The sequence below is a fragment of the Sabethes cyaneus genome, chromosome 2 (assembly GCF_943734655.1).
Source record: "Sabethes cyaneus chromosome 2, idSabCyanKW18_F2, whole genome shotgun sequence".
Lineage (NCBI taxonomy): Eukaryota > Metazoa > Arthropoda > Insecta > Diptera > Culicidae > Sabethes > Sabethes cyaneus.
Window position 1 is genome coordinate 62,100,419 of NC_071354.1, and position 25,584 is coordinate 62,126,002.

The 25,584-nt window shown below is 38.3% G+C and overlaps 1 protein-coding gene across 1 annotated transcript in view; it reads right to left on the reverse strand.

The window, feature by feature from the left end:
• LOC128736995 (uncharacterized) overlaps nucleotides 1-25,584 on the reverse strand; it is an 85,897-nt gene that overhangs the window by 13,584 nt on the left and 46,729 nt on the right. The window contains exons 2-5 of the mRNA XM_053831530.1: nucleotides 23,303-23,407; nucleotides 1,529-1,636; nucleotides 878-1,204; nucleotides 607-807 (exon numbers count right to left, since the gene is read on the reverse strand). Coding sequence (XP_053687505.1) covers nucleotides 607-807; nucleotides 878-1,204; nucleotides 1,529-1,636; nucleotides 23,303-23,362 — 696 coding nt within the window. The 5' untranslated portion in view covers nucleotides 23,363-23,407. The remainder of the gene's footprint in view (nucleotides 1-606; nucleotides 808-877; nucleotides 1,205-1,528; nucleotides 1,637-23,302; nucleotides 23,408-25,584) is intronic.

Sequence of the window (25,584 nt, forward strand, 5' to 3'; positions counted from 1 at the left end):
AGAAACGTCTCAAATTGGACTTGAATTTGACCATTTGCAGGTTAGAATTAGACTTTAAAAGTAACATGGAATAGTTTTCGTCCCAAGGTTTGACAGAGTTGTGTGGTTTGCTTTGATTACTTATTTGAAGACCCAGAAGCAAAAACCTGCAAAAATGACAAACATATATGTTGTGCTGAACTGCTATCATTTTTCTGATTCGGAAAAGTCGGGCATTTCCGGTTTCCACAAACAAGTGTTACGAATTACTAGTAATAAATCCATATCTAGCAATAAATTTAGGTTACAAAGGGAACCACACAAAAACTTCAAACCCGAGGTGAGGTTAGTTATCGTGCAAAGGTTTATGGTGGCTGTCGGTTGCGTCTGTCATATTAAATTATTTATTTGCTTTACTAAACTATTCATTATAATGTTTCTAACATAAAAATTCAGACCAAATCATTAAAAGTTCACCTAACTATATCTTCTGAGAGCCTGCTCTGGCTCTATGGTCTCAGTATTCAGCATCGGAGAAACATGTTTAGTAAGCACATAAATATAAGCTCAGACCGTCTTATAGAGTGTAGTTGTAATGTCGCGTCATGTCGTGAAAAGCAAACATACCTGAGCATTTTTTGTGTCTTGCTTGCAGCCAGCCTCGAGCAGAATCCGGGTCAATTTACGCCTACCCATGGCACAGGCGATGTGCAGAGCCGTGTCGCCGTTGAGGTTGATCCGCTCAAAATCGCATTTGGCCGAGAGAAGAATTCGGATGGCACCGGCGTGTCCGTAGCGGCACGCTGTATGAAGGGGGGTATCGCCGTACTGTATACAGGAGAATGGGTAGAGTCGGTTAGAGATCGAAGCTGCCAGCAGCAGTAAGCAAAATACTTACATTGTTTTGTACATCGGGATCGGCCCCGGCTAGGAGTATTTCCCGACAGCTTTGGTTGTGCCCATTCTGGGCTGCCAGATGAAGCGCCGAAAAACCGCCAGAGTTGCGTGTTCCGAGCAGGGCACTGTGCAACGCACCTTTCGTATCTTGTAGCACGTTTTTGATTTTGCTCGAGTCTTTGATCAGATCGATCGACAGTTTAGCGGTGGCCCCACCGCTGTGGTTGCTGGCAGTATTCGGTTTGTGCACTTTTGGTAAGGAACATAGGATTTTCACGCAGCGGCTGTAGCCCTTCCAGGAGGCCTCGTGCAGTGGTGTGTTGCCATGCTGGAAAATGACGTAAGAGGTGGTTGAAGATAAGGAAACCATATAACTACTACACTATTTTTTGGTTCGTTCTACTAAAATATTAGTGATCTTTCTTTGAAGAAAGATAGTTACACTGAAAATATGTACACAAAACCGAGTACAAGTACCGAGTTTAGTATAGTTATACGGGATATATATGCAAAATAAACCATATGGAAAATTGTGTTATCGTTGATTTGATTTTTTTGAATTCGGTATTAAAACCGGTTGTTAAAAAAAAAACAACGTACACCAAGCTTCTGCAGAAAACTTATAAAATAAGACTTGACTGTCTGAACTCACCAGTGACTCCTTCGCGTTTCGGTCGGCTCCAGTAGCCAGCAGCGCTTCCACCGCCGCCTCGTCGCCATTCGATGCCGCCTCGTGCAGGGGGGACCGATTCGTGTTTTCCTGGGCGGAGGACGTGATTGAGCGAAATTGGAAGAAATGAACGAGAGGCAGAAAAAAACGTATTAAAATAAGGTATAAAATATGAATCACGCGCGTCGCTAAAGTAAGACATCGCTGTCGACTCGACGTCGTGTCAGCTTTGGTTTTAATGTACACATGAAAAATGGTTTTATTGCCCTTCGCGGACTAACAATGGATTTCCACAATGATTGAGACATTAGGCAGACATGATATATTGTGAATTGTTTATACATAAATTTAAATAGAATAATCTATTGTCATACTAAGACTAGACCAAATATTTTTGAAATTGTTATGTATTTAATCACAAATGTTGAATCTTTAGTTTTGTTCTAAACTTACAGACTTAAGCTGGTTCGTTGTAATAAATATAAAAATTCGAAAAATTACTTTTGACAGGTAGGTTTTTTTTTGGGACGATACTGAGAGGTGTACGAACAAATCCATATAAGTATTCATCTAAGAATGGATAAGAAAAGGCTATATAATTCTGATTGCATTGTAATGATATATTTACCAACCTCGTGGGCCTTATTTGCCTATCACGACATAGAAATAAGAGTAGTTGATTAAATGTACTAGAGGTGGGAAGAGAACTATTAATCTTTGTTAAGCATATACCTACTTAGGCAGCGGCGGCATCAATCTTTTTGAACAGAAGAGTTTTTTCATATAAGGTATGAGTCATGAACAAGAGGAATGGAATCATAGTTTTTTGAGTTCGACTGCTGTTTTTAGTCGGCGGATGGTAATTATCCTTGATTCGAATTATGGACAAAAAACTATCTTAATTCTCCCAAGGTCGTCATCATTTTTAGCACTCGAAAATTCACTTATGATAACTTTTTTGCCTTTAACAAATTTGGGAACTCTCCTGATTTTTTGGATAACTTCATGATTCCTGCTGGTTGCGACCGCATATCAATTGGTCCAGGTTCCAGCAGATAGTTCTGTTTGGGGGAACAGGACATGGCAATTTGAAATTTTTGAAATTTGTTGATGTTCTTGTTTTCTTGATCCATGCTCGGAGCGGTCTATACCTGGAACTGGTCACATTACCCCGGGAAGCCCTCAAATGATTACCAATCGCGTGCCGATCGTGTGCTGAGGTTTTTTTGTTGTGCAATGACGTTTATTACTGTTATTAAAATGTCCCTTTATTCGAATCAATCCCGGATTCTTAGTGTCCTCTCGGGTTTGAATGCGGCGTGTTGGTCGTTACTAAAGCAAACTATCTGATTTGACCACAGTCGATGATTTGCTTGGAAAATTAACATGTGTTAAACGAATCTCAAAAATCTCAAAAACAGCTTTGTTTGCTATTTTTTCAATGGTTTTATCTGAACCCACCATCAAGCACTCATAATATCAATAATTCTTATCACAAAACAAAGAAGTTTTTCCCAACAACAGAAAAGTTCATTTATAGTTATTGTATTCTCGAAGAAGTCAAGTTGCACTCAAATAAAACTTGTTTGAATTCACTGGCATGCCCAGAGTTTTACAAATTCATTCGTTTCAAATTGTTCATGCACTTGAGAAAATAGATTTTATGTTTAACAGATTTTTTCTCAATCTTCTGTAGTTTTTGGCGTCATTTTCACAGATTAGTTATTTATGCTAGAATGTTCTTTCTTAAGAGCATAACTTCTTCGATAACATACGCTTTTAATCAGGGGTGAGAAACGAACGTCAAATGCATATAATTGCTGTGTAACCGTTTTTTCTGACGTTTCGGTCCGAGTGACAGCTAACGCTTTTTTCAATGGAAATTCTAATTACCGGCGAACTAGTTGAAGGATGCTCTCTTCACTCCTACATGAGAAAGAGATAGCATGATTACATACCCTTGCTTTTAATAGAGTTTTATGGCAGCATTTGTAAAATAAATCCTCCCTGTGCAAAGTGTCAAAACATTGTCAAAATTATTTTCAGGTTTTAAGAGAGTTGTGAAACATGGTTTTTAAACGGGAGCCAAGTATATTTTACCGCTAGCAACGGTACTTCCTGGATGATTACAAGGATTTGGGTGGAGGAGAAACTACAGAGTGGATGGAAAATGTAGTCAATCCCATCTACCAAAAGAGTGACCGACTAGCTTGCTATACAGAGACTATAAATACTACAGATACCTTGTCGCCTCTGTTGCTGTAACTACCGCGGTATTACGCTGGTAACGCAGCCTACAATGTGGTCTCTCAGATTTTGTTGTGCCGCCTATCCCCAATAGCAAGAGAATTCGTAGGACAGGGGGGGGGGGGGGTGGATTGGGTTCATGGTACTAAGGATCAAATTTTTACTCTCCGACAAATCCTCCAGAAATTTCGAGAGTACAACGTGCCCACGCATCATATTTTCGTGGATTTCAAAGCAGCATGCGATACAGTTGAACGCGACCAGCTATGGCAGATAATGCACTAGTATAGGTTTCCAGAAAAACAGACGCGGCTGATCGACGCTACCCTGGAGTGAGTGATGTGCTACGTGCGCGTTTCGGGCACACTCTCGAGTTCTTTCGAATTGCGCAGAGGGTTGCGGCAAGGAGATGAACTGTCCCGTAGGTTATTCAATATCGCTGTTGAAGGTGTGATTCGGTGAGCGGGCATCGAAACGAGAGGTATGCTTTTCAGTAAGAGTGGTCAACTGCTAGCCTTCGCAGACGACCTCGACATCATTACTAGAAAGCTTGGAACGGCTGAGGCAATCTACGCCAGACTAAAAACGGAGGCTAGGATTACAAATCAATGCGGCGAAAACCTAATATATGGAAGGAAAAGGCTCCAGAGAAAGTAACGTTTGCCTCCCACGGACAGTGACTATTGACGGCGACGAACTGGAAGTGGTTGATGAGTTCGTATATTTGGGATCTCTGGTCTCACCGCCGACATTAATAGGAGTAAGGAGATCCATCGACGTATTCAAGCTGAAAATCGAGCCTACACCAGCGGCGCAGCAGCAGCAGGTATGCTAACCGCTGCGATGCGCATCGTTGTGTTGGTGTGCTGTTCTGCGGTGTTAATAAGAGGTGTTGCGGACTATTTTTGACGGAGTACAAACGAATAGCGGAGAGTGGCATAGGCGTATGAATCATGAGTTGCAGGCACTACTTTGAGAGCTTCCTATCGTACATCTGGTAAAAGTTGGAAGACTACGGACGACTGTGCAGTGAAATCCGTTCTCTTCAAGAACCCCACCGGCACAGGAATAGAGGTGCTCAATGTACTAGATGGCTCGACCAGGTTGAACTCGACTTACGTCTGTTTAGACGTGCAACCCCCGTTCGATTGACCTTTTTTAATCTGAACACTTTTTAATTTGAACCCTGTTGGTTTGCAGGACGTGCAAATTAAAAATGGTTCAAATGTCATTCTCAATATGACATCATTTGCTTATGCAGACAATGCACATAAACACGATTTGTTTGTACTGATCTGGCGTGTTTAATCTATTTCACATTGCGTTTTCCCAACAATTATGGTAGAAATCCAATCGGAGAATGAAATATTCGCTGCTTACAACTGCCAACTGAATCAAACCACCAAAACAATAACAAAGAGCAGGGCAGCCAGTTCATACAAGCTCCAGCATATTTGGGGTTACCAGTTGTTCAAATTAAAAATTAACCCCGTTAGTTTACATGAGGAATCGTTCAAACGAACGGGGGTCCACTGTACAATGAAGAGGAATTCTTGATACGGCAAGCGGCACCCGAGCTAAAAGCAACGCAAAGCCATGGGTATAAAACGTCCTTTAGAACTTGACCCGTCTTTATCGACCGACTTCGCGGCCGGTTGTTAGAGTACACGAAAATTACGGGCAAAGATCCTATTAACTCTGTAGCGGCACCGCTCAGTCGAGATTCGAACATACGACGACTGGCTTGTTAGACCAGCATCGTACCTCAGAGCTAACTGAGCCGGCTACCCGGGCTCCCTGGTTGGTAAAGTAAGTAGTAAATTCTTCTAGTGGATTTCACGACCAATTTCATAAAATCGCCAATAAAACTATGAGCTCCCCTGGTACATTCTGATGACCGCTATAAAACTGCCTTCCGACCAAGTGACCCTCTCTTCAGTAGGTTTTTATGACCTCTTTAAGAATCAGGCTATAAGCTCAAGTAGTCTTATCGCTATCTTCTGAAAGCAACAATAAAATCAATTATGCTTTTTGCCATAATTTAGTTAGGCCTTTTGCTTTGTTCTACAACGCTATGCACAAAGCTTGCTCTTGTGAAAAGCTTAGACAGTCAGCTTTGTTGACTTAAAAATATACATCCGTGAGCAGAAAAGTTAAAGTTTTACTGTCTGATATCCAATAGAATAATTAATAAATTTTCAGCAATTTCTGCAGTTGGGCAGCATATGCGCATTAATTTTTATCGTGCATTTTGAAATGAAGTAGGTCGATAAAATCAACACGCCATTGAAATTTTTCAATTTTTAAAAAATATTTTTTTTTTGTCAAACTAAATACAACCCATCAACCCATCAAAACAATCATCAACGCTTTTCAATACTGAACCTAGTGAAAGTACAGCAACTGCAACCTGCACTGCATTTGTTTTCGTTATAATCACTATTGAGTGAGCGATATGCTTAATGTTATTTTTTATGCTCGCTTGAGTGATTTGGGTTTACCCTTCCTTTAATTCTTATTCTATCGTACCCAGTTTGTTCCTTATGCCAGTGCTGTCTCCAGTTCTAGCTATCACTGGAGCGACTGACCAGGTACATTTAACTATGAGAGTGACATATTGCACTGGCAAGCAGGACCTGAGCATAAAGATTCGAACCGAAAACCACTCGCTTGTCAAAGCAGACTGGGTAAAGTTGCGGCTACATAGCTTTCGAGTTGAACTTTACTTGTGACACTGCTGGATTCATCAATCGACCTCATACTACGGAAGATAAGTAATTTCGAACCACAAAGCGGAGCTCCACAGTAACTACCTGTCGGTTACTAAACCTAGCACATTATAACTGATATCACCCAAGAAAATGCTACTCCATAACCCTAACAGAGCATAATTAATGCAGCTACATTAGCATAATGTCGACAGTCATTTACCGTGCCGGAGCAATGTGTCTGTTTAACCGACATCGTCTAGGACATTTATGAAGAAAAATCACCTGCCGCTATAGTGTGGTTTATCTTCACTTATCTACACTGACACGTACATAGCTGGCTTAATTGCTTTGGTTGTACGGTTTGGTCTTTTAAAAGAAAAGTTCATTTTTTAACCATCTTGCATAAATGAATCTGACTCTTATCTATTTGTGTTGTTACCTGCTACCTGGTGTATGTTGCATGATTTATCGCGTAGCTCCGATTGCAAAGCTTGATCATGGCTGGTAGAAGTTGTAGTTGGATGATCGAGTGAGCTAAGGGAAGACAATAGCAACGAAAAGTTTTTTCTGCTGAACTATTCTGGGAATACTTTTCGGGAATACATAGCACTTAAGACTGTCGAACGTATTATATGGCTTTTCAATAATTGGTACAGTTTAAATGCGAAGTAAATAGAATAGGTAATCTTCGAATTTGTTCTAATAAACAATTTTTGAAAGATCTTTGTAATACAACATTCACTAAAAATGCGCTAACTAACTTATTTACCAGGTTACGTAAAGGAATTAGAAGATGAGAACTTTCTACAGTTGAAATATGTGGGTTGAAAGAGTAAAAAAGAACAATTTAATGGTTGAATTAGTTTATTAACCTTTTCTTTTGTTTCTGTTCTGTGTGGCTGATGCCTAGCGGAAAAAAGCTGAAGTCAAAGTTTGTTCTCATCAGGCTAATTCTTATTGCTATTTTTAAATCCTTCTTCGTATTTTAATTGAGGTTATCTATGCTATGGAGTGAGATGATTGGAAATGACGATTTTTCACGGCACTTCACGGGTAACAGGTACTTAGAGGCGTTGGGTTGGATATGAGATGGATGAAGTTAGTGGTAATAAGTTAAATATAAAATACATGTTTACTTTTTATCGCGTTATGCAATGTCACATTTGAAATCAAATTTTCCAATTTAGGGATTGAAAGTTAGACAGCAACTGTAATTTAAAGCAAAGATGAAAAAAGCTTTGCTGCTATTAAAACATTTCGATTGTGTTGTGGTCAACCGTGGCACCATTGTTGTTTTCACGTTTCCCCGGTTTTGTGGAAGCTTGTTGAGAGTTGATCTCGAGCATATTGCCACTTACGTTGTATTTTTCTCGCCATACAAAGTCCAATAAAAAGTTCAATTCTCACAATAGCACCTACTATTGGAAACATGCTGCAGCTACCTAGTGCTGTTTATTCGGTGGAATACAATAATAATAAATGGGTAAAAGGAAGCGGCACACCGTCGGTGAGAATGAAATTCCAAAGCGTGTATCCACCAACAACGGGAAGCGGTAAAGATAAACCGAAGTATAAACAAACAAACCTGTCCTTCACTCAAAGCCTCCGGATTGGACTGATGGACTGGTTTCCAGTCGGAGAGCAGCTCCTCCGCTGGCTCTTGAGTTATTCCGCCGTCTTGCCTTCTACTTGGATAGTCGGATAATCCTAAGGCATGGTATCGAGTTAAATTCTCCTGCTTCATCAGCTAGGTATCTGGCGGCTGGTCGATGATATGCTACTGTGTTCCATGACACAACGGTAACCAGATCCGTGAGCAAATACTAAGCACACTTTAAAAAATAATGTGAAATACACGGTAGTGACAGTATATGGATAAATTCTGTATTTGTTGATATTTGCCATATTCGGAATACCTACTAGCTATTTCTTGTTACGCCTGTTTTCTCAACGAGGAAGTAAGAGAAAAGTGATCTTATTTACTTCCAGTTAAAACAAATTTTACATTACTTGTACAGTAGTCACAACTATCTGCACTGATGAATATTACAAGTATAGTATCTGTAACAGGAGCCTAGTATTTTGTTAGAAATAAATGGAATATTATCCTCACTTTCTCGTAGGAAAAAAGGTAAGGCTAGGTAAAAGTATTCCAAAAACTACAAGGCATACAGCTCTAAGGGTTGTACAAAAGGGTGACGTAGGACTATATCAGATCATTAGATCAAAGACTGTAAACTGGATTTCTGGCATATGTATGTGTATAAGAATCTGTGAGTGCCATTGTTTAAGTGAATGTTTAAAAGAGAAGAGCACAAAATTCAGATTCAATTCTTCATTTAATGCAATGGTGGCTTTGAAATACGTGGACGGGTTTTCATAAGTACAACGCCAGCAACCAATGAGACATAGAGATTTCTTTTAAAAATCACTTGTGTGCATCATAAAGGTTGAAATGGTAATGAATGACCAATTTCTGTTTTATTTGTATGAGAGTCCTTATCCTCCTACCACAGGGTTGAGGGATCTCAAACCATCATGAAATAAATTCATGCCTTCGAAAACCCCCACATGCCAAATTTGGTTCCATTTGTTTGATTAGTACTCGAGTTATGAGGAAATTTGTATGTTATTTGTATGGGAGCCCCCTCCTAAAGAGGGGAGGGGTCTAAATTTATCATAGAAAAAATTCTTACCTTCTGAAAGCCCTACATTCCAAATTTGGTTCCATTTGCTTGATTTGTTCTAATGTTATGAGGAAATTTGTATTTCATTTGTATGCGAGCCCCCCCTTTCAGAGGAGGAAAAGGTTTCAGTACACCGTAGAAAAAAATCCTACCTACTGAAACCCCCACACGCCAAATTTGGTTCCATTTGCTTGATTAGTTCTCGAGTTTTGAGAAAATTTATGTTTCATTTATCTAGTAGCCCCCCTTCTTACGCCCTCCTTAAAATTGCACTCTTACCCCCCCTATAAAATTGCTGGTCATTTTATCTATCCAATGACATATAAATTGTTCAGTTTCGTTCAGTAGTTTAGTAGTTATTAGCATTTGAAATCTTTCATTCAAACATTACACTTCTATTTTCGTTTTCACAAAGTGCTACCCAGTCCCAGTATAGTAAACAAAGACGTAGTCCTACGTCAAAATAGCAAATAATACGCCTCATCACTACCGTGAGCAGATATCAACAAAAGGAGGGGCACCCGACCCGACTTTCAGAAGAAAGTGTTGGCTTGGAAAATCGATTTATCGTCGCTGACTGGAAGTTATACTTGGAATCAGACATGAAATTGGACTTGCAAGAGAATTTGAGGTTTTTGATTGAAATTAGACTTGAAATTGAAATAAAAATAAAAATTGGACATGAAATTGGATTTGAAATTATGCTCGAAATTGAGCTTAAAATTTGAATTGGACGTAAATTTAGACTGGGAATTACATTTCAAATTAAAGTTAGAAATTACTAGAAATTAGACTTGAAACAAGAGTTTGAATTTGATTCAAAATTGAAATTAAATTGAACTTGAAATTGTGCCTAAATTCTGACATACAATTGGAGTTGAAATTGAACTTGACGTTGGATACTAAATTAGACTCGAATTTGAACATTGGTACTAAATTAGATACGAAGTTTTTTGACATATTTCGCACGTTTTACCTCTTTCTGTTACATTTTTTCTCTTTTCCAGTCCCGTTTTTAAACTTTTTGTACCGTTTTCTCTTCTTTTCTGGACTTTTTCTTGGTTTTTAATCTCACTTTTCAAATTTTTCCTTTTTTGTCGCGTTTTCCGTCTTTTCTCTTTCTTTTTTCCTGTTTTCGTTTCAAGGTTTCGTCTTTCTTTAACTTTCCTCCTACTCGTATTTTGCCTTCGTCTGTTCCATTTTTCCTCATTTAGATGCTTCGTTTTTCTTTTTTTGTCATGTTTATTCTATTTTTGCTTTTCTTTTTTCACGTTGCTCTCCAGTTTTCCTTTTTTATATCTCGCTTTTCGTTTTTTCTTTATAGTTTTACCCTTTTCTTTAGTCCATTTTTCCTGGTTTTTATTTCTTTTTCTGTCTCATTTACCTATTCCATTAGTTTTTTCCCATTTTTCCTTTTATATTCCGTTTATCGTTTTTCCCGTTTTCCTAGTTTCTTCCATCGTCTCTCTCTCTCTGTTTTTATAACTTTATTTATGCCATTTTTCTTCTTTTCGTCTAGTTTGTCATCATTTTGTTTCTCGTTTTCCTCGTTTTACTTATCGTTTTTCCTTCTTTTCTCTCATTTTTCTTCTTCTCTCTTCCGTTATCTCTTTTTTTTCTGACTATTCTACTCTTTTTTGCTTCATTTTCTCTTTTTCCCGGCTTCTTATTTTGTATTTTTCACTCATCTAATGTCTCGTTTTCCCTCTCATTGGATTACAATTTTTATTTCGTTTTTATTTTTTAATGTCAGTTGTTTTTCTTCTCTTTCGTGTTTTTCTTTTTTTTATTCCATTTATCCAACTACCTCAATTCCAATTCCATGAACTGGTGATCCATCTGTAAATTTACTTATATTTTCATAAGAAACTGTTTGCTCATACCAGCGTTTACCGACAATGAAGATTATGTGCTATTCGCTCCGTGCAGATTCACGTGTGAACATTCAATAATATGGTTAACCTGGCTGACGCGGACAAATTTTACGATGCCAAAAATTTTGATATTGTCAAAAAAAAGATGGTGCAAGCAGAAAGAGAAATGGACTGGTTCATTTAACTTCTCCATATTTGAATCGTTTGTTTAAGAAACTTCACAAGCGCCATTTGACATGAGTCAATTTTGCATGAGTTTTTGATAGTTTTGAATCCTGGGCGGTTCCTACACAGGTGGAAGCAGTTCTTCGATGAACACCTCAATGGCGAAGTCGCAGAAGGAGGCGGAACGGAAATTAACCTAGGAGCGCCCATGGAAGATAGTGATGTCCTAGCACCTGATCTCCAAGAAGTCAAACGAGAAATCAGGCTGCTGAAGACCAATAAAGCCGCTGGGAAGGTCCGCCTACCGGCAGAGCTTTATAAACATGGCGGCAAAACGCTAGTAAAGGCTCTACACTGGGTTATTTCTAGGATTTGGGAGGAGGAAAAGCTACCGGAGGAATGGATGGAAGGAGTGGTTTGTCCCATCTACAAAAAGGGTGATCGGCTAGACTGCTCCAACTATCGTGGTATAACGCTGGTAAACGCCGCCTACAAGGTACTCTCCCAGATCCTGTTACGCCGGCTGTCACCGATAGCACAAGGTTTCGTAGGGAATTATCAGGCGGGTTTCATGGGGGCTCGCGCAACTGCGGACCAAATTTTTACTATCCGACAGATCTTGCAGAAATGTCGGGAATACAACGTGCCCACGCATCACATCTTTATTGATTTCAAAGCAGCATACGATACAGTCGATCGAGACAAGCTATGGCAGATAATGCACGAATACGGTTTTCCGGACAAACTGACGCGACCGATCAGAGCAACATTGGATCGAGTGATGCGTTTCGTACGCATCTCTGGGACACTCTCGAGTCCCTTCGAGACGCGACGAGGGTTGAGACAAGGTGACGGTCTATCCTGCATGCTGTTCAACATCGCTCTTGAGGGGGTGATCCGACGAGCGGGCATCGAAACGAGAGGCACGATTTTTACCAAGAGTAGCCAACTTCTAGGCTTTGCAGATGACTTCGATATCATTGCCAGGAACTTTGCGACGGCGGAGGCAATCTACGCCAGACTGAAAGTGGAGTCTAGGAGAATTGGGCTAAAAATAAATGCGTCGAAGACCAAATACATGAAAGGAAGAGGCTCAAAGGAAACAAATGCGTGCCTCCCACGGACGGTAACCGTTGACGGCGACGAACTAGAAGTGGTAGAGGAGTTCGTGTATTTGGGATCGCTGGTGACCGCGGACAACAACACTAGTAAGGAGATCCAGCGGCGCATCCAAGCGGGAAATCGGGCCTACTTTACCCTTCGTAAAACGCTACGATCAGGAAGCATACGCCGCCGCACGAAGCTAACAATGTACAAAACCATTATTAGACCGGTAGTTCTTTATGGACTTGAAGCCGTGACGCTGCTTACGGAGGACATACGCGCCCTTGCCGTGTTTGAGCGGAAAGTGCTGCGGACGATATTTGGCGGAGTACAAACTGAAAGCGGAGAGTGGCGGAGGCGTATGAATCACGAGCTACAGGCACTGCTTGGGGAGACTCCCATCGTACATCTAGCGAAAGTTAGCAGGCTACGGTGGGCCGGACACGTCGTAAGGATGCCGGACGACAGTGCGACGAAAATAGTCCTCTTCAACAACCCCACCGGCGCGACTTCTGAGACGACTAGGAAATTGGCGACGAGTGGCACAATATTGTATGCATATTCTGTTATTCTCCAGAAAACCTGCGTAAGAATAGTGTTTATAGACCTAAAGTATTTCACAGATAAGGCGTTGGGTGCTGTAGTACGCCCACCGCGATTTCTCTGTTGTTCATTAACTAATGAATTTGATTTTTGGTATATGGTTAGTATTCAGTTAAAAGGTAACTGTATAAAATGGTATCTTTTTTAACGAAACATCTATGCAAAGTGAAATCGGAAATGACAAATTAAAAATAATTTTTATTTCGTCATTTAGCCTGGAACGCCCCAAATATAAAATGTGTTCCAATAGGTGTATTACATTTTTTATGTATTTTTGAGTGACATTGCACCAATCAGAACACGAACAACATACATAATATGTTTCGCTCCCAGAGAATGACGCAAAAAATATCCACACTTATGCATTCTTTACTTTTGTGCGCCTCTTCCGAATATATGCTGTGCACACTTCATCGTTTCGCTGACTTTATGTTGCCTGACTCTTGCTATTATTACTGTTAAATGATTTAACAGTAAAAACGAAATGTTCGCCTGCAAGAGGCTTTACGTTGTGATTCAAGTTAGTAGGTACAATGTACGTACGGCGAAGCGAAACTATGTATTCGGCTTAAGAGGCTAGGCAAGAGCTGAAATTAATTCTTTACTTAGTTTTATGAAGGTCAAGGAAGACGGTGAAACTGATCTTTCTTGTTTTAAATTATGCTTAGCTTAATCTTACAATTTGCGAGGAGTCCACGTATACGATTTATCTAATGATTGTAATTGATTTGTGACATTTTCAAGGGTCGTTAGCGACCGACTCCAGCAATCTGCAGATCGACATCAACATGACCACTCAGGGCCGTTATTTAACGAAGTTAGTTTTATCTCTTTTATAAATGCTGCATCTCCAAAAACGCAATTAGCAGTCTGAAACGAAGATTAATTCACCATTGCGTGGCGAACAGTGGAGCGAGCGGTGAAAAGTGGGGTTCATCCCCAACTTGATCGGTTCGTGTTTAATTAACGACATCGTTGTCGGTCGGCGGTGCCACCGACATTGCTTTTTAACTTAAAAAAAAGAAACATCCAACTCGAGCGAACTCGTCCAAAAGATGAAACGGATATGTTCCAACATTCGCCGGTGATTTTAAAAATCAAGATAACTCTGCTAGACGGTATCATTAATTTTTCTAATGATCCGGACAGGTGGTACAGGTCTAACGCGATTTGTCGTGAGGCATGTCATTGCTCGCTGTGGTGGGTGATTAATGTAGCATTTTCATTGATGATGTCTTTAGAATTTTGGCTCCACTCTTTGCTTTGGTTCCGTGAAGTGTATTCAAGTCTAAGATCTAAATAAAGTCACTGAAATTAGGTGTTTTAATGGTTTTAAAATTAACTTACGTAAAACATCTCAATACAGAATAAACTATAAAAGAAAATTTTGCGGATATTCACAACAAATTGTTTGTGGAAAAGTGCCGCCACCAAACAGTCAGCATTCGCAGCATCAATAATGTACACCACCAACGGACTTCGGTGAGAGCGTTTACGATTGGGATCAGCGGCCCCTGCGGTTGTTGAACGACTACTGTCGATGATTTCGAGTTCGTTGTCTGGTGCGGCAATAATGTTTCTGCGGTGTGCATGTGATAATGCGCTCGATTTTGAGTACAATTCACTCAAGTGAGCCTATGAATCTTCAATTCATTATAATTTGGCTCATAGTTATGTGATAATACGTCATAATAAGGTGGTGAAATGTTGCTGCTAACGAACGCGCGAGAAAATTGCTCACTTACCGGGTAAAATTGAAAAAAAAAAAAAGATTTTGCAGATCAGCGAACGCTGATAACAAATGCTAGAAAGGGTGATTGAATTCGAAGCATATTTTGATATTTGAGCTGTTAAATATCGTCAGATTTTGAATGTCAGTTAGAATTTAAAAAGAAGCGCTTTCTCAAACAAAACAACCGAAAATGGAGATCAGCCTTAGAGGAAAATAAAAATATTTTGATTAGACTTCCCAAGATAATCATCAAGATAGCATAAACAGACGCATAACTAATCTTTGCATGTGCTCATAGTTCCACGCCGTAAGAGCTCTCTCCACCGGCAGTTATGGCACCGAAAGCAGAGGTATTCTTTCGTTGTTCGCTTCAAACGCAAGTCTTATTTATTATGTAGATACCCATAAACCTCTTGCCTCACGTTAAGCCGCCATTCATCAAAAAGTAGAGCACTCGAAAGTTCAAGTGGTATAACCCTAAATGAACCTTTCCAAATCTCGCAACAATATCCAAAAACTAACTAGCCAGCGATGATGGATGAGTTCGATGAGAAACGATGGCAGACGGATTGTTACAGAAGGCAGACGAGCCGACGACGAGAGGCAGAGCTCAGTCAAATTGTATGTAGAGGAAGCTTCTTTCATAAATTATTGCGCTCCCTCTGACCAGCTTAGATTTACTTAATACTAACGTGATGAGAAGGCCACGGTTTTCGCGAACGCCAGGTTTCCAGGTCATGGCAAATATTATACCGACGCCTAGCCTTAATTGCTGATCAGTAACGGTCACAGATCGACGATAGTTCACACTGACTCAGTGCGTCACTACTTATTTCGCGGTCTGAGTTCAATATAATTATACAAAAACCAAATAAAGAAATCACGCGAAAAAAGGTTGTGAATGCCAGTAATTCCCAAAAATATCAGACTTGTATTGTAATATTTACTTGTACGCAAACTGTTGTTAAACTTGCTCTAACTTTTGGAGCATCTTAGCCGATGACATGTACGTTGTTGACGAGAATCTTTTCTGTTGACAGTTGAACGTCGTGGCAGAATCAAATCGTAGAAGGCTCAGTTCTTTGGTTAAGTCTCAGGCCCCTTATTACGTAGCACGTATAAAATTTAATTTGGGTGTCGCTCACTTAATATCGATTATAGCAAAAAGAAATGCAGTGAAGAATACAGGAAACACCTGGGAGATATCACCAAAATATGGATATAAGTAGTCCCATAAGAATAAGTATGTCAGTAAGTTGGTTTTTGAAACTTCAAAAACAAAAATAAAAAAATAGTTGTCGCCGAAGTACGATCCATTGGAAAATTAGCTTCCAATTTCACGTCAGTAGAGAAACACGGTAAAATCTTGTATGATTTATAGCAATTATACAGGGTGTTAGGTAACTCGGTGCATATATTTCAGGGGGTGAAAGCGATCCACATTTGACGAAAAAAATCCTTTTACGCAAATGGTGAAGTTTCAATAATTATAGAGTTATTAAACATTGTTAATTTTAGGTTCTTTTTGCCATCAATTAGCTCTAGCACAAAAACTATGTTAGCTAGCTCAATTCTGTTGATTTCATTCGAAAGCTGAGAAGATTTTGTACTGAAAATTATTCTTAAAATTCTTACCTCAAGAAATTTAGTAACTTTTCAGACGTAAAAAGTTTTGAAATACGTGTTTCTCAAGGCGTTTTCATCAAATTTCTCCTAAACAAGCACGATAAAGGTGATAGCTTTTATTTACCAATTTGAAGCTGTGCACAGTGGTTCAAACAGCGAAATACGTGATCGTGTGATATTGCGCCAAAACGTGAAGTTTTTCGCATGTAGTGTCTTTAGGAACATTTCTTGGTATAATAAGCCCCTTCTTGTGAGAGAAATCTTTGGGTGATTGATTCCCTTAAAAGTGAGATACGAAATTTATTTTCTCATATATTCGAGATACAGGCGTGGTACTTTCGGCAAAGTTGTAGTAAATATTAATACAAACAACTTTGTCAAAGACACCATACTTGTATCTCTTCATGGAAATTATCTATGAAGCGTTATTCGTGGACAAACCCTTTAACACAGTTTTTAAACCCTGACTTATTCTGGTCAATTTTGACGTGTTCATAGTGTTCTAAAAAGTTGTTTATCTTGCTAAAATCAACGTTTCTGTAGAACATTATTATACATTATTTTCTAAAGTTTCGGAGATTTTGAGCTTTTTTGGTGAAAAATAGTACTTCTTTGAGCTTAAATATTTCCCAAGGTGGCAAATGGTGGCAGATCAATCAACTCCTACCTAAAAGTACAACAAAAACCATGTAAAAGCAAGTGTCAATTGACAGTATCCGTTTGTATCCTCAAAAGTTATAGTTGTTTTAAAAATCCATCTCAGTCATGTTTACAGAACAATTAAACTGTACTTCGGATGCAATAAACGCCATTTTGTTTACGTTGACAATCGCTTTCTAACAAGTTAAGTTAACAACAATTTTTTCGCCTATTTCTGATTCGAAAATGAATGTAAACTTAAAATGGACGCAATTAATAAGAGAAAAGCTTCCAAATAACTAACTTAAGTCTATTTTGTTCAATTTTGCATTGATCTCTCCTTCCGCATTTTTTCAAAACAATATTTGGTCGTCTCACCTACACCTTTATTTAACATAATTAACTATATATGACGTACTGCTTACTTAGTCATTCCGAGAAAATTCGGTCTTTCATGACTCGGCCTTTTGTGACTGTTGTTGTAATTCGGCCATTTGGATTTCGGCCATTCGTGATTCGACCATTTGTGTTTCGGCCATTCGGTACCAGCCAGAGTGTGTTCTTTTGAAAAGACATCAATTGAAGGAATTGAACAAAATAGGCATAGGTAAGTTATTTGGAAGCTTTTCTCTTATTAATTGCGTCAAATAATTTTAAGTCTACATTCATTTTCGACTCGAAAATAGGCGAAAAAATTGCTGGTTACTTAACTTGTTAGAAAGAGATTGTCAACGTAAACAAAATGGCGCTTATTGCATCCGAAGTACAGTTTAATTGTTCTGTAAACATGACTGAGATGGATTTTTAAAACAAATATAACTTTGGAGGATACAAACGGATACTGTCAATTGACACTTGCTTTTACAGGGTTTTTGTTGTACTTTTAGGTAGGAGTTGTTTGATCTGCCACCATTTGCCACCTTGGGAAATATTTAAGCTCAAAGAAGTACTATTTTGCACCAAAAAAGCTCAAAATCTCCGAAACTTTGAAAAATAACATATAATGATGTTTTACAGAAACGTTGATTTTAGCAAGATAAACAACTTTCTACAACACTATTAACACGTCAAAATTGACCAGAATAAGTCAGGGTATAAAAACTGTTTTAAAGGGTTTGTCTACGAATAATGCTTAATAGATAATTTCCATGAAGAGATACAAGTATGGTGTCTTTGACAAAGTTGTTTGTATTAATATTTACAACAACTTTGTTTAAAGTACCACACCTGTATCTCGAATATAAGAGAAAATAAATTTCGTATCTCACTTCTAAGGGAATCAATCACCCAAAAATTTCTCTCACAAGAAGAGGCTTATTATACCAAGAAATGTTCCTAAAGACACTACATGCGAAAAGCTTCACGTTTCGGCGCAATATCACACGATCACGTATTTCGCTTTTTAAACCACTGTGCTGTGGTACCGTTCTCCAATTCTTTCTTTGACTTAAAACGCCTATTTCTTTTATTTTTTGTCGCTTCTTTTTAAACGTTTTGTGTTGGGTGTTAAATTAGTATTTGAAAACCGCCAAGAATTCATACATCACGCATAGCACACTAGATCACTGCGTGCGACGGGCACGATCTGACGCGTATGGAAAACGACAACGAAACAGGCTTTCTGGGTCTCTCTAGGTCGATCCTGAAAACGATTGCGGCATTAAAATGTATTCTCCGGAGAACTCGCATCACCATTTCTATGGCGTCGCTAATCGTTAGGTAACGACAGTACAGTAGGAGTATGGTCGTAGATTTTCTGACCGTCGACTACCTTATGCAAGTGTGTAAACACAAATCCAGAAGTGTTCGTTTTGTTACACACTGATTTTAATTCAGGTACTTTTACGACAAGGCACCGTTGCTTGCGAGGACGTTGTTTTCAACGAGGTTTCGAGGAGAGCAGCATTAGCAAGTGGTTTCAGCGCCTGACCATGAAATTTTGCGTATTTTGAGTAATGATCCCTAGACAAGCATAAGCCAAAATGTGCCACACCCCCGTATTACACTGGAAGGTGTGAAGCGTGCTGTACCGGATAAAAATGCATATTTTCAAACTACAGAATTAAGAGCTGTTGCCTGCGGATAAACCTAAGTGGCTTAAGTTTTCCAGTATTATGCAAGCAAAAGTGGAGGCGTACCTTCATTTTATGAAAACCATTGTTGTTGCTGTTGTTGTTTTTCATACGTGTCAGACCACGCAGTCGTTGCACGCAATGATATAGTATACTGTGCGTGATGTATGAATTCGTGCAGTTTTCAGATACTAATTCAACATTCAACCCGATAGGTTAATAACTAAATTGTAACAAAACTAAAAGAGATAGACGTTTTACGCCAAGGAACGAATTGTATAACAATATTAGAGCTTCAAATTGGTAGACAAAGCAACTTTATCACACTTTTTAGGAGAAATTTGATGAAAAGGCCTCGATAAACGCGTATTTCGTAGCTTTTTGCTTCTAAAAAGTTACTAAATTTCATGAAATAGAAGGTTTAAGGACAATTTTCAGTACAAAATTTTCTCAGCTTTCGAATAAAAGTAAAAGAATCGATATCTAACTATAACGATTCACTGAAGTTTTTGACGTAGGTCTACGTCTTTGTTTATTATACTGGGACTGGGTAGCACTATGTGAAAACGAAAATAGAAGTGTAACGTTTGAATGAAAGATTTCAAATGCTAATAACTACTAAACTACTGAACGAAACTCAACAATTTATATGTCGTTGGATAGATAAAATGACCAGCAATTTTATAGGGGGTAGGAGAGCAATTTTAAGGGGGGCGTAAGAGGAGGAGGCTCCTATACAAATGAGACACAAATTTCCTCAAAACTCGAGAACTAATCAAGCAAAAAGAACCAAAATTGGCATGCGGGGAGTTTTGGAGGTAAGATGTTTGTCTATGGTGTACTGAGACCCCTTCTTCTTCTAAGCGGTAGGGGGCGGCTGCCATACAAAGGAAATACAAATTTCCTCATAACTCTAGAACTAATCAAGCAAATGGAAACAAATTTGGCATGTGAGGGTTTTAGAAGGCAGGAATTTTTTCTATGGTATAATGAGACCCATCCGTCTTTTAACCAGGGGGGGCGAATCTTTTGTATGGTGGATTAGAACCTTTGCACTCTTGTACAAGGGGAGATCCCATACAAATGAAATACAAATTTCTTCTCGAGAACTAATCAAGCAAATGGCACCAAATTTGGCATGTGGGGGCTTCTGGAGGCATGAATTTATTTATTTTATGATGATTTGAGACCCCTCATAGGGGTCTGAAAAGTTGCAAGCGTTGTACTTATGAACCCCCGTTTACGTATTTTCAAAGCCATGCATTAAATGAAGAATTGAAGCTGAATATTTCGCTCTTCTCTTTTAAACATTCAGTTAAACAATAGCACACACAGATTCTTATAAACATACATATGCCAGAAATGCACTTTACATTAGTCTTTGATCTGATGATCTGATATAATCCTACGTCACCCTTTCGTACAACCCTTAGGGCTGTATACCTTGTAGTGTTTAGATTGTCTTAGTAGAATACGAACCTGAACCTGAATTAAACCTGAAATTAAATAAAAGAAAAATTCCACTACTTTTCGAAGTTCGAAAACAGACACTGATAAAACCTGCAAGTCGGAGGTGAAATGCGTTTCTGTCACGAATAAATAAAAATCGTAGAATTTAATTTGGAAAAAGTTTTCTTTTATTTAATTTCAGGTATAACGATTCAGGTTTTACAATATGCATAGAAGGATTTTTCTCGACAAATGGGGTTCTCTATTACCTCCTGAAATATTTGCAGGTAGCTCGCTAACACCCTGTATTTTATACATTTTTTAATCATTTTGAGGTTTGTTGTTCTTATGAAGAGGATCTCTTCTGATGAAAAAAGATCGATTTGGATAAAAAAAAGTTCGATAAACTTACGAGCTATTGGCGAGATCTACGAAAGGATCCCGAGTACTTCTCTACTGTCAATTTTGGAGGACCCTCTAACGGGCATCATCGTAAAAACAATGCTATCAAGCTAATGACTATTTTTTCATGAAAGTAAATAATAATTTTTTTTCGCGATTTTCCTGCATACTTGTTTTTGAAAGATGATACCTTTTGAACGGATGGTTGGTCGAGGAAACAAATAGTTTGGATTCAAAAGGAATGCAAACATTAATTTTTCCGTGAATTTTCCATCCAATATTAAATAAATTTAAATTTTAAATATAAAGTATAAAGTATAAAAATACTTGACTACGGGTATAGGAAATAGTCACTGATAAATTGTATCACAACAATTCTATCAAACTTATATCTGGTTATAACGAGTTAACCCGGTGATGTGTGTAGAAAAAATCACAGTGTACCATGTATGTTGTTCATAATTTAGTTCCCAGGAAATTTTTTTTATTGCAATCTGGGTTCATACAAAAGTGTCGGAAAAGTAGACAAAACTGTAGCTGCGAAGCATCAAAATCCGAGTCCATCTACAATTTTATTTTGAGAAAAACGGTGAAAAGTTTTCGTGAAAACGATCGTGAGAAGAATGGCAATTTGCTTTTTCATCTCTAAAATCCATACAACGTCATAATAAGCAATGATGATAAACATTTCTATAAAGTTCGTTCAAATTTAAAAGCAGATAGGTATGAAAACGAAATAGAAAGCCAGAATCAGATTATGCAAAAACAAAACACGATTCCAGAAGCCATTTTTTTCACTCATTCCGTATCGCTTGAGTCGAACTATATGAAAGCACAATGATGCTGCTTTACTGCTCGAAAACAGCATTGTTAGTTCATGTAATGAACTTCCCATGTTTCGTTGCATGCTATCGTTCCCAGCGTATATGGATTTCCTGCACGTTATCTTGCATAAATTACACATCACACTTCGCAACAAATTACTTTTCAATGCCGCCCCCAGTGTGTGATTGGATAGAAGCTAAGTACAACCAGATGAACTCCACTGCTGTTGAAATGAACTAAAATGTTTGCATGGTAAGTGAACATTTGTTTCGTTACTTTCAAGAAGACTTCGGTGAGAACTTCGAACTTTGACGTGCGTCTGTACGCGTTCGGTTTCATGTCGGTTAACAGAAAATTTACTTACATTATTGTGAAATGACATTGCATGCATGTAGCGGCATGAACATGTGAACTAACAAAACTATGTGTAAGCTTTTACGGCAGGCAATAGATGATTTTATTCTTCTACTGTTTCAGTTCAGTGTTTGTTTTCAGTCATTATTCACCTGTCGCACCATAATTGGTTTTTCCAAATTCCTTTATGGGATTATAATAGTTTTTGGCACAAAGATGGCGTCTCTAACACAGAAAAAAACGATTTTAGGCATAAATTTAGCGCATAAATTGTCCATAAAATGAAAATTGTTAATCGGAAAACTTTCGATTTATTTCTAGAATAGGTTCTTAAAAAACTTGTGGTAAAATTTGAAGTGAACCGCTGAACCGAGGTTTTCGAGAAATATTACTCATCGACTTCCAAAACACAGTTTGAGAAACACCCGTTCAAAGTTTCGCGTTCCTTCTTCTATTGCTCTACAACGTTGTTGTTACAAATCTGCTGGCATCTTCATTAATATTTGACGGATTGGCATAAAATTTTCTGTGTGCATATCGATTTAAATATCTGTATCACTACGATTATGAAATAAAAAGAAAATTGATGTTTCGATAATTCTACCTGAATATAACTCCTTATAGTTGACAAAGTTTACAATTTCAAGGGCAGAATTTTAGCTAATGTTAAAATTAGTATTTTTGGAATAACATGCTAGTGTGGTGAAAAACTAGATTTTGTTAATTGTAAATAACAAAACCAACTTTTTTAAATTAATAGCGTAATTTGAAAAATTTGTTTGCTTGTGTTCTTGTTTGAATATCAAGTTGATATTATTGATATTATCAACTACTTTCGGGGCTCTGATGAGGGATTTTTGAAGCACTAACAACGACAATTAATGAGACGAACTGTAAACGACATGAAATTAAACTGTAATGAAGGCAGCAGATAACAATCGTTGAATTGGCACATCACAAGTGCGAGCCGCGAACTATAAATTACTGTTAAAGAACCAAGATGACACGGGTTTGCCCGATAGCAATCATCAAGGCAGTCTCGCAGTTTGTTCGCAGCCGCAGCCGTGTTGGCGTGCGTTGTCCGCGCGTCTCTTCAGCTGGAAGATCGCTTGACGATATAATGGCTTTGCAACGTATGCTCTGTGTGAATGTTTGGAATTTACGGTCGGTTGGCAGCGAGCGTTATGGTCGCTTAGTGTAAATTCCACTTTTTACAGGAATGCAACAGAGAAAAAAAACAAAGGTTGTTCGATTTAGGAAACTTACCGGTACACTGTTGGGGAGCTGTTTCTCCCGTGTCGATTGTACTGTAGACTCATTATGCATGTCTGGGGGTATTTGTCCTGTTTCACATGGTCTATTGATTTTGATCTGCAAACAAGAGAATGAGAATAGTAAGCAACAGAGAGGAAGAAAGTAATGGGGAGATGCATTAAAATGGCTCGAATAATAATTACTAGGTGCAAGCAAGTGCATTTCTATGGGAGAAAAAATGCAACCACTTAGCCTACTGCCATCCGCTTACATGGCATTGTCGATTATAATAAAGCGGAAAATATCTCGCCGTGCTGCGCAAGTCCAATGGTAAGGCAGAAGTTTAAATTTATTGCAAGAAAGTGATTATAGAAACATGGATGCAATGTAATCTTTATGTATGATATAACGGCATAAGTGACGAATGATAGCTCAGCGACTGTCCAGGAAAGTTGTAATTGGAAACGTTTTGCCTTTCTACTACATAAATATATAGCATAAAGGTATAGGAATCACTCTAAAAACCGAATTTCGAAAGGCGGTCATACGTGTTAAACCGTGTCCGTCGCACGCGGTAATCTAGTGTGCCATGCGCTATGTATGAATTCGTCCAGTTTTCAAAACCTGATTCAACACTCAGCACGATACGTTTAAAATCAAATTGCAACGAAACTAAAAATGATAAGAGTTTCACGCCAAATAACGAACTGTAAAACAGTACCAGACCTTCAAATTTTGGTTGATAAAAGCTACCAACTTTATTACACTTTTTAGGAGAAATTTTACCAAAACACTTTTTTCAAAGCTTTTTCAAAGTTTCTGAAAAGTAACTAAATTTCATGAAGTAATTTTCTCAGCCTCTGTCATCCCCTGAAATATTTGCACTAAGCTACTTAACACCCTGTACAGTGAGAAATTAAAAAGTAAATATTGTTGTAGTAGAAAATCCAGGTCTCACTGCTAGGGGGATTAATTTTGTTTTTTTTTGTTTTAAGCTTTATTTTTCTTAATGGAGTATCACGTGTTGACTATGTAAGATGATCGCTCTGGTTTGATTTGAAACATGAACAAATCATAAAAATCTACCTAAAAACAGCGAAATGAATACTAGTATAACAGAAAAGGTGAAACTATAATTAGTAACAGTAGGAGAAACTATAACTAGTATAATAGAAAAGGAGAAACTATAATAATTAAAAAAATTAATCCTGCATTAATAGTATATAGAATTGCAGTAAGCATTTGTTGTCAGGACAAGCGCGTCTCGAATTGAGCGTGTAAGTTTGCAGTGAAAATCGCGGACTGTTCGCTCGTTAGTTAACTGAACTGTTGAATCATCCTAAACTCACGATGTGTGAACTTTTGCAACGGGCAAGGCAACGATTACGATCGGACAGAAAGTGTAGAAAGAGTTTGCTTGAGATGTTTCAAGCCACCAGTTGTAGTGAAACTTAACGCGAATCAGTATCCACAGGCAAAGAAACGCTCAAGAAAACTCTAAGAATGTGCTAGCGAATTTCGATTGCGTCGTTATGGATGATGAAACGTGCAAGAATCATTTTTTTAAAACAATTTTCTTAACTAGAACTTTACTGTCCATAATCGCATTTCAATCCCATGAGCATTTGTACTATCTTTGAGTTAAATATCAAGACAGCAGTCACGCCATACCTAATTTTATAAAGTATGGTATATTTTTTGGCCACACTGGCCCCCGTCAAGGGCGCTAGGTCTAGGGGGCACCAAAACGACCTGAACCTCAGTAAGACACTCTCGAGTGTAACGAAGTACTGGATATAGGGAGTTGTACGAATCATGGTATGACAGTCTAATTCTAAAAAATAATACACTTCGAAAGAACACTGACTTAACGAGAGGGTGCCAAATCGGATTTTCGCCAAGGCTGCCACTATGTTACGCTACGACACACTGGTATCAGGTCTAGAATCAGATCCAAAACCTGATAAAAAATGGACTAAAACATGGTCCACAATCTAGTCCAAATCTGTTCCAAAATTTGATAAAAGAATATGGTCCAGGTCTTGAATCTGGTTCAAAATTTGATCCATAATCGTTGCTAGTTTATAATCTGGCTCAGTTTGAGAATCTGAACCAAAATCTGACTAAAAATGTGCTCCAGAATCTGGTCTTGGTATAGTATGCGATGTGGTTCAAAATCTGGCCCCACATCCGATCCTAGATCTGATCAAAAATGTGGTCCAAAATATTATCCAAAACCTGGTCCATATTTGATAAAAATGTGGTTCAAAATCTGACCCAATTTCTGATGGAGA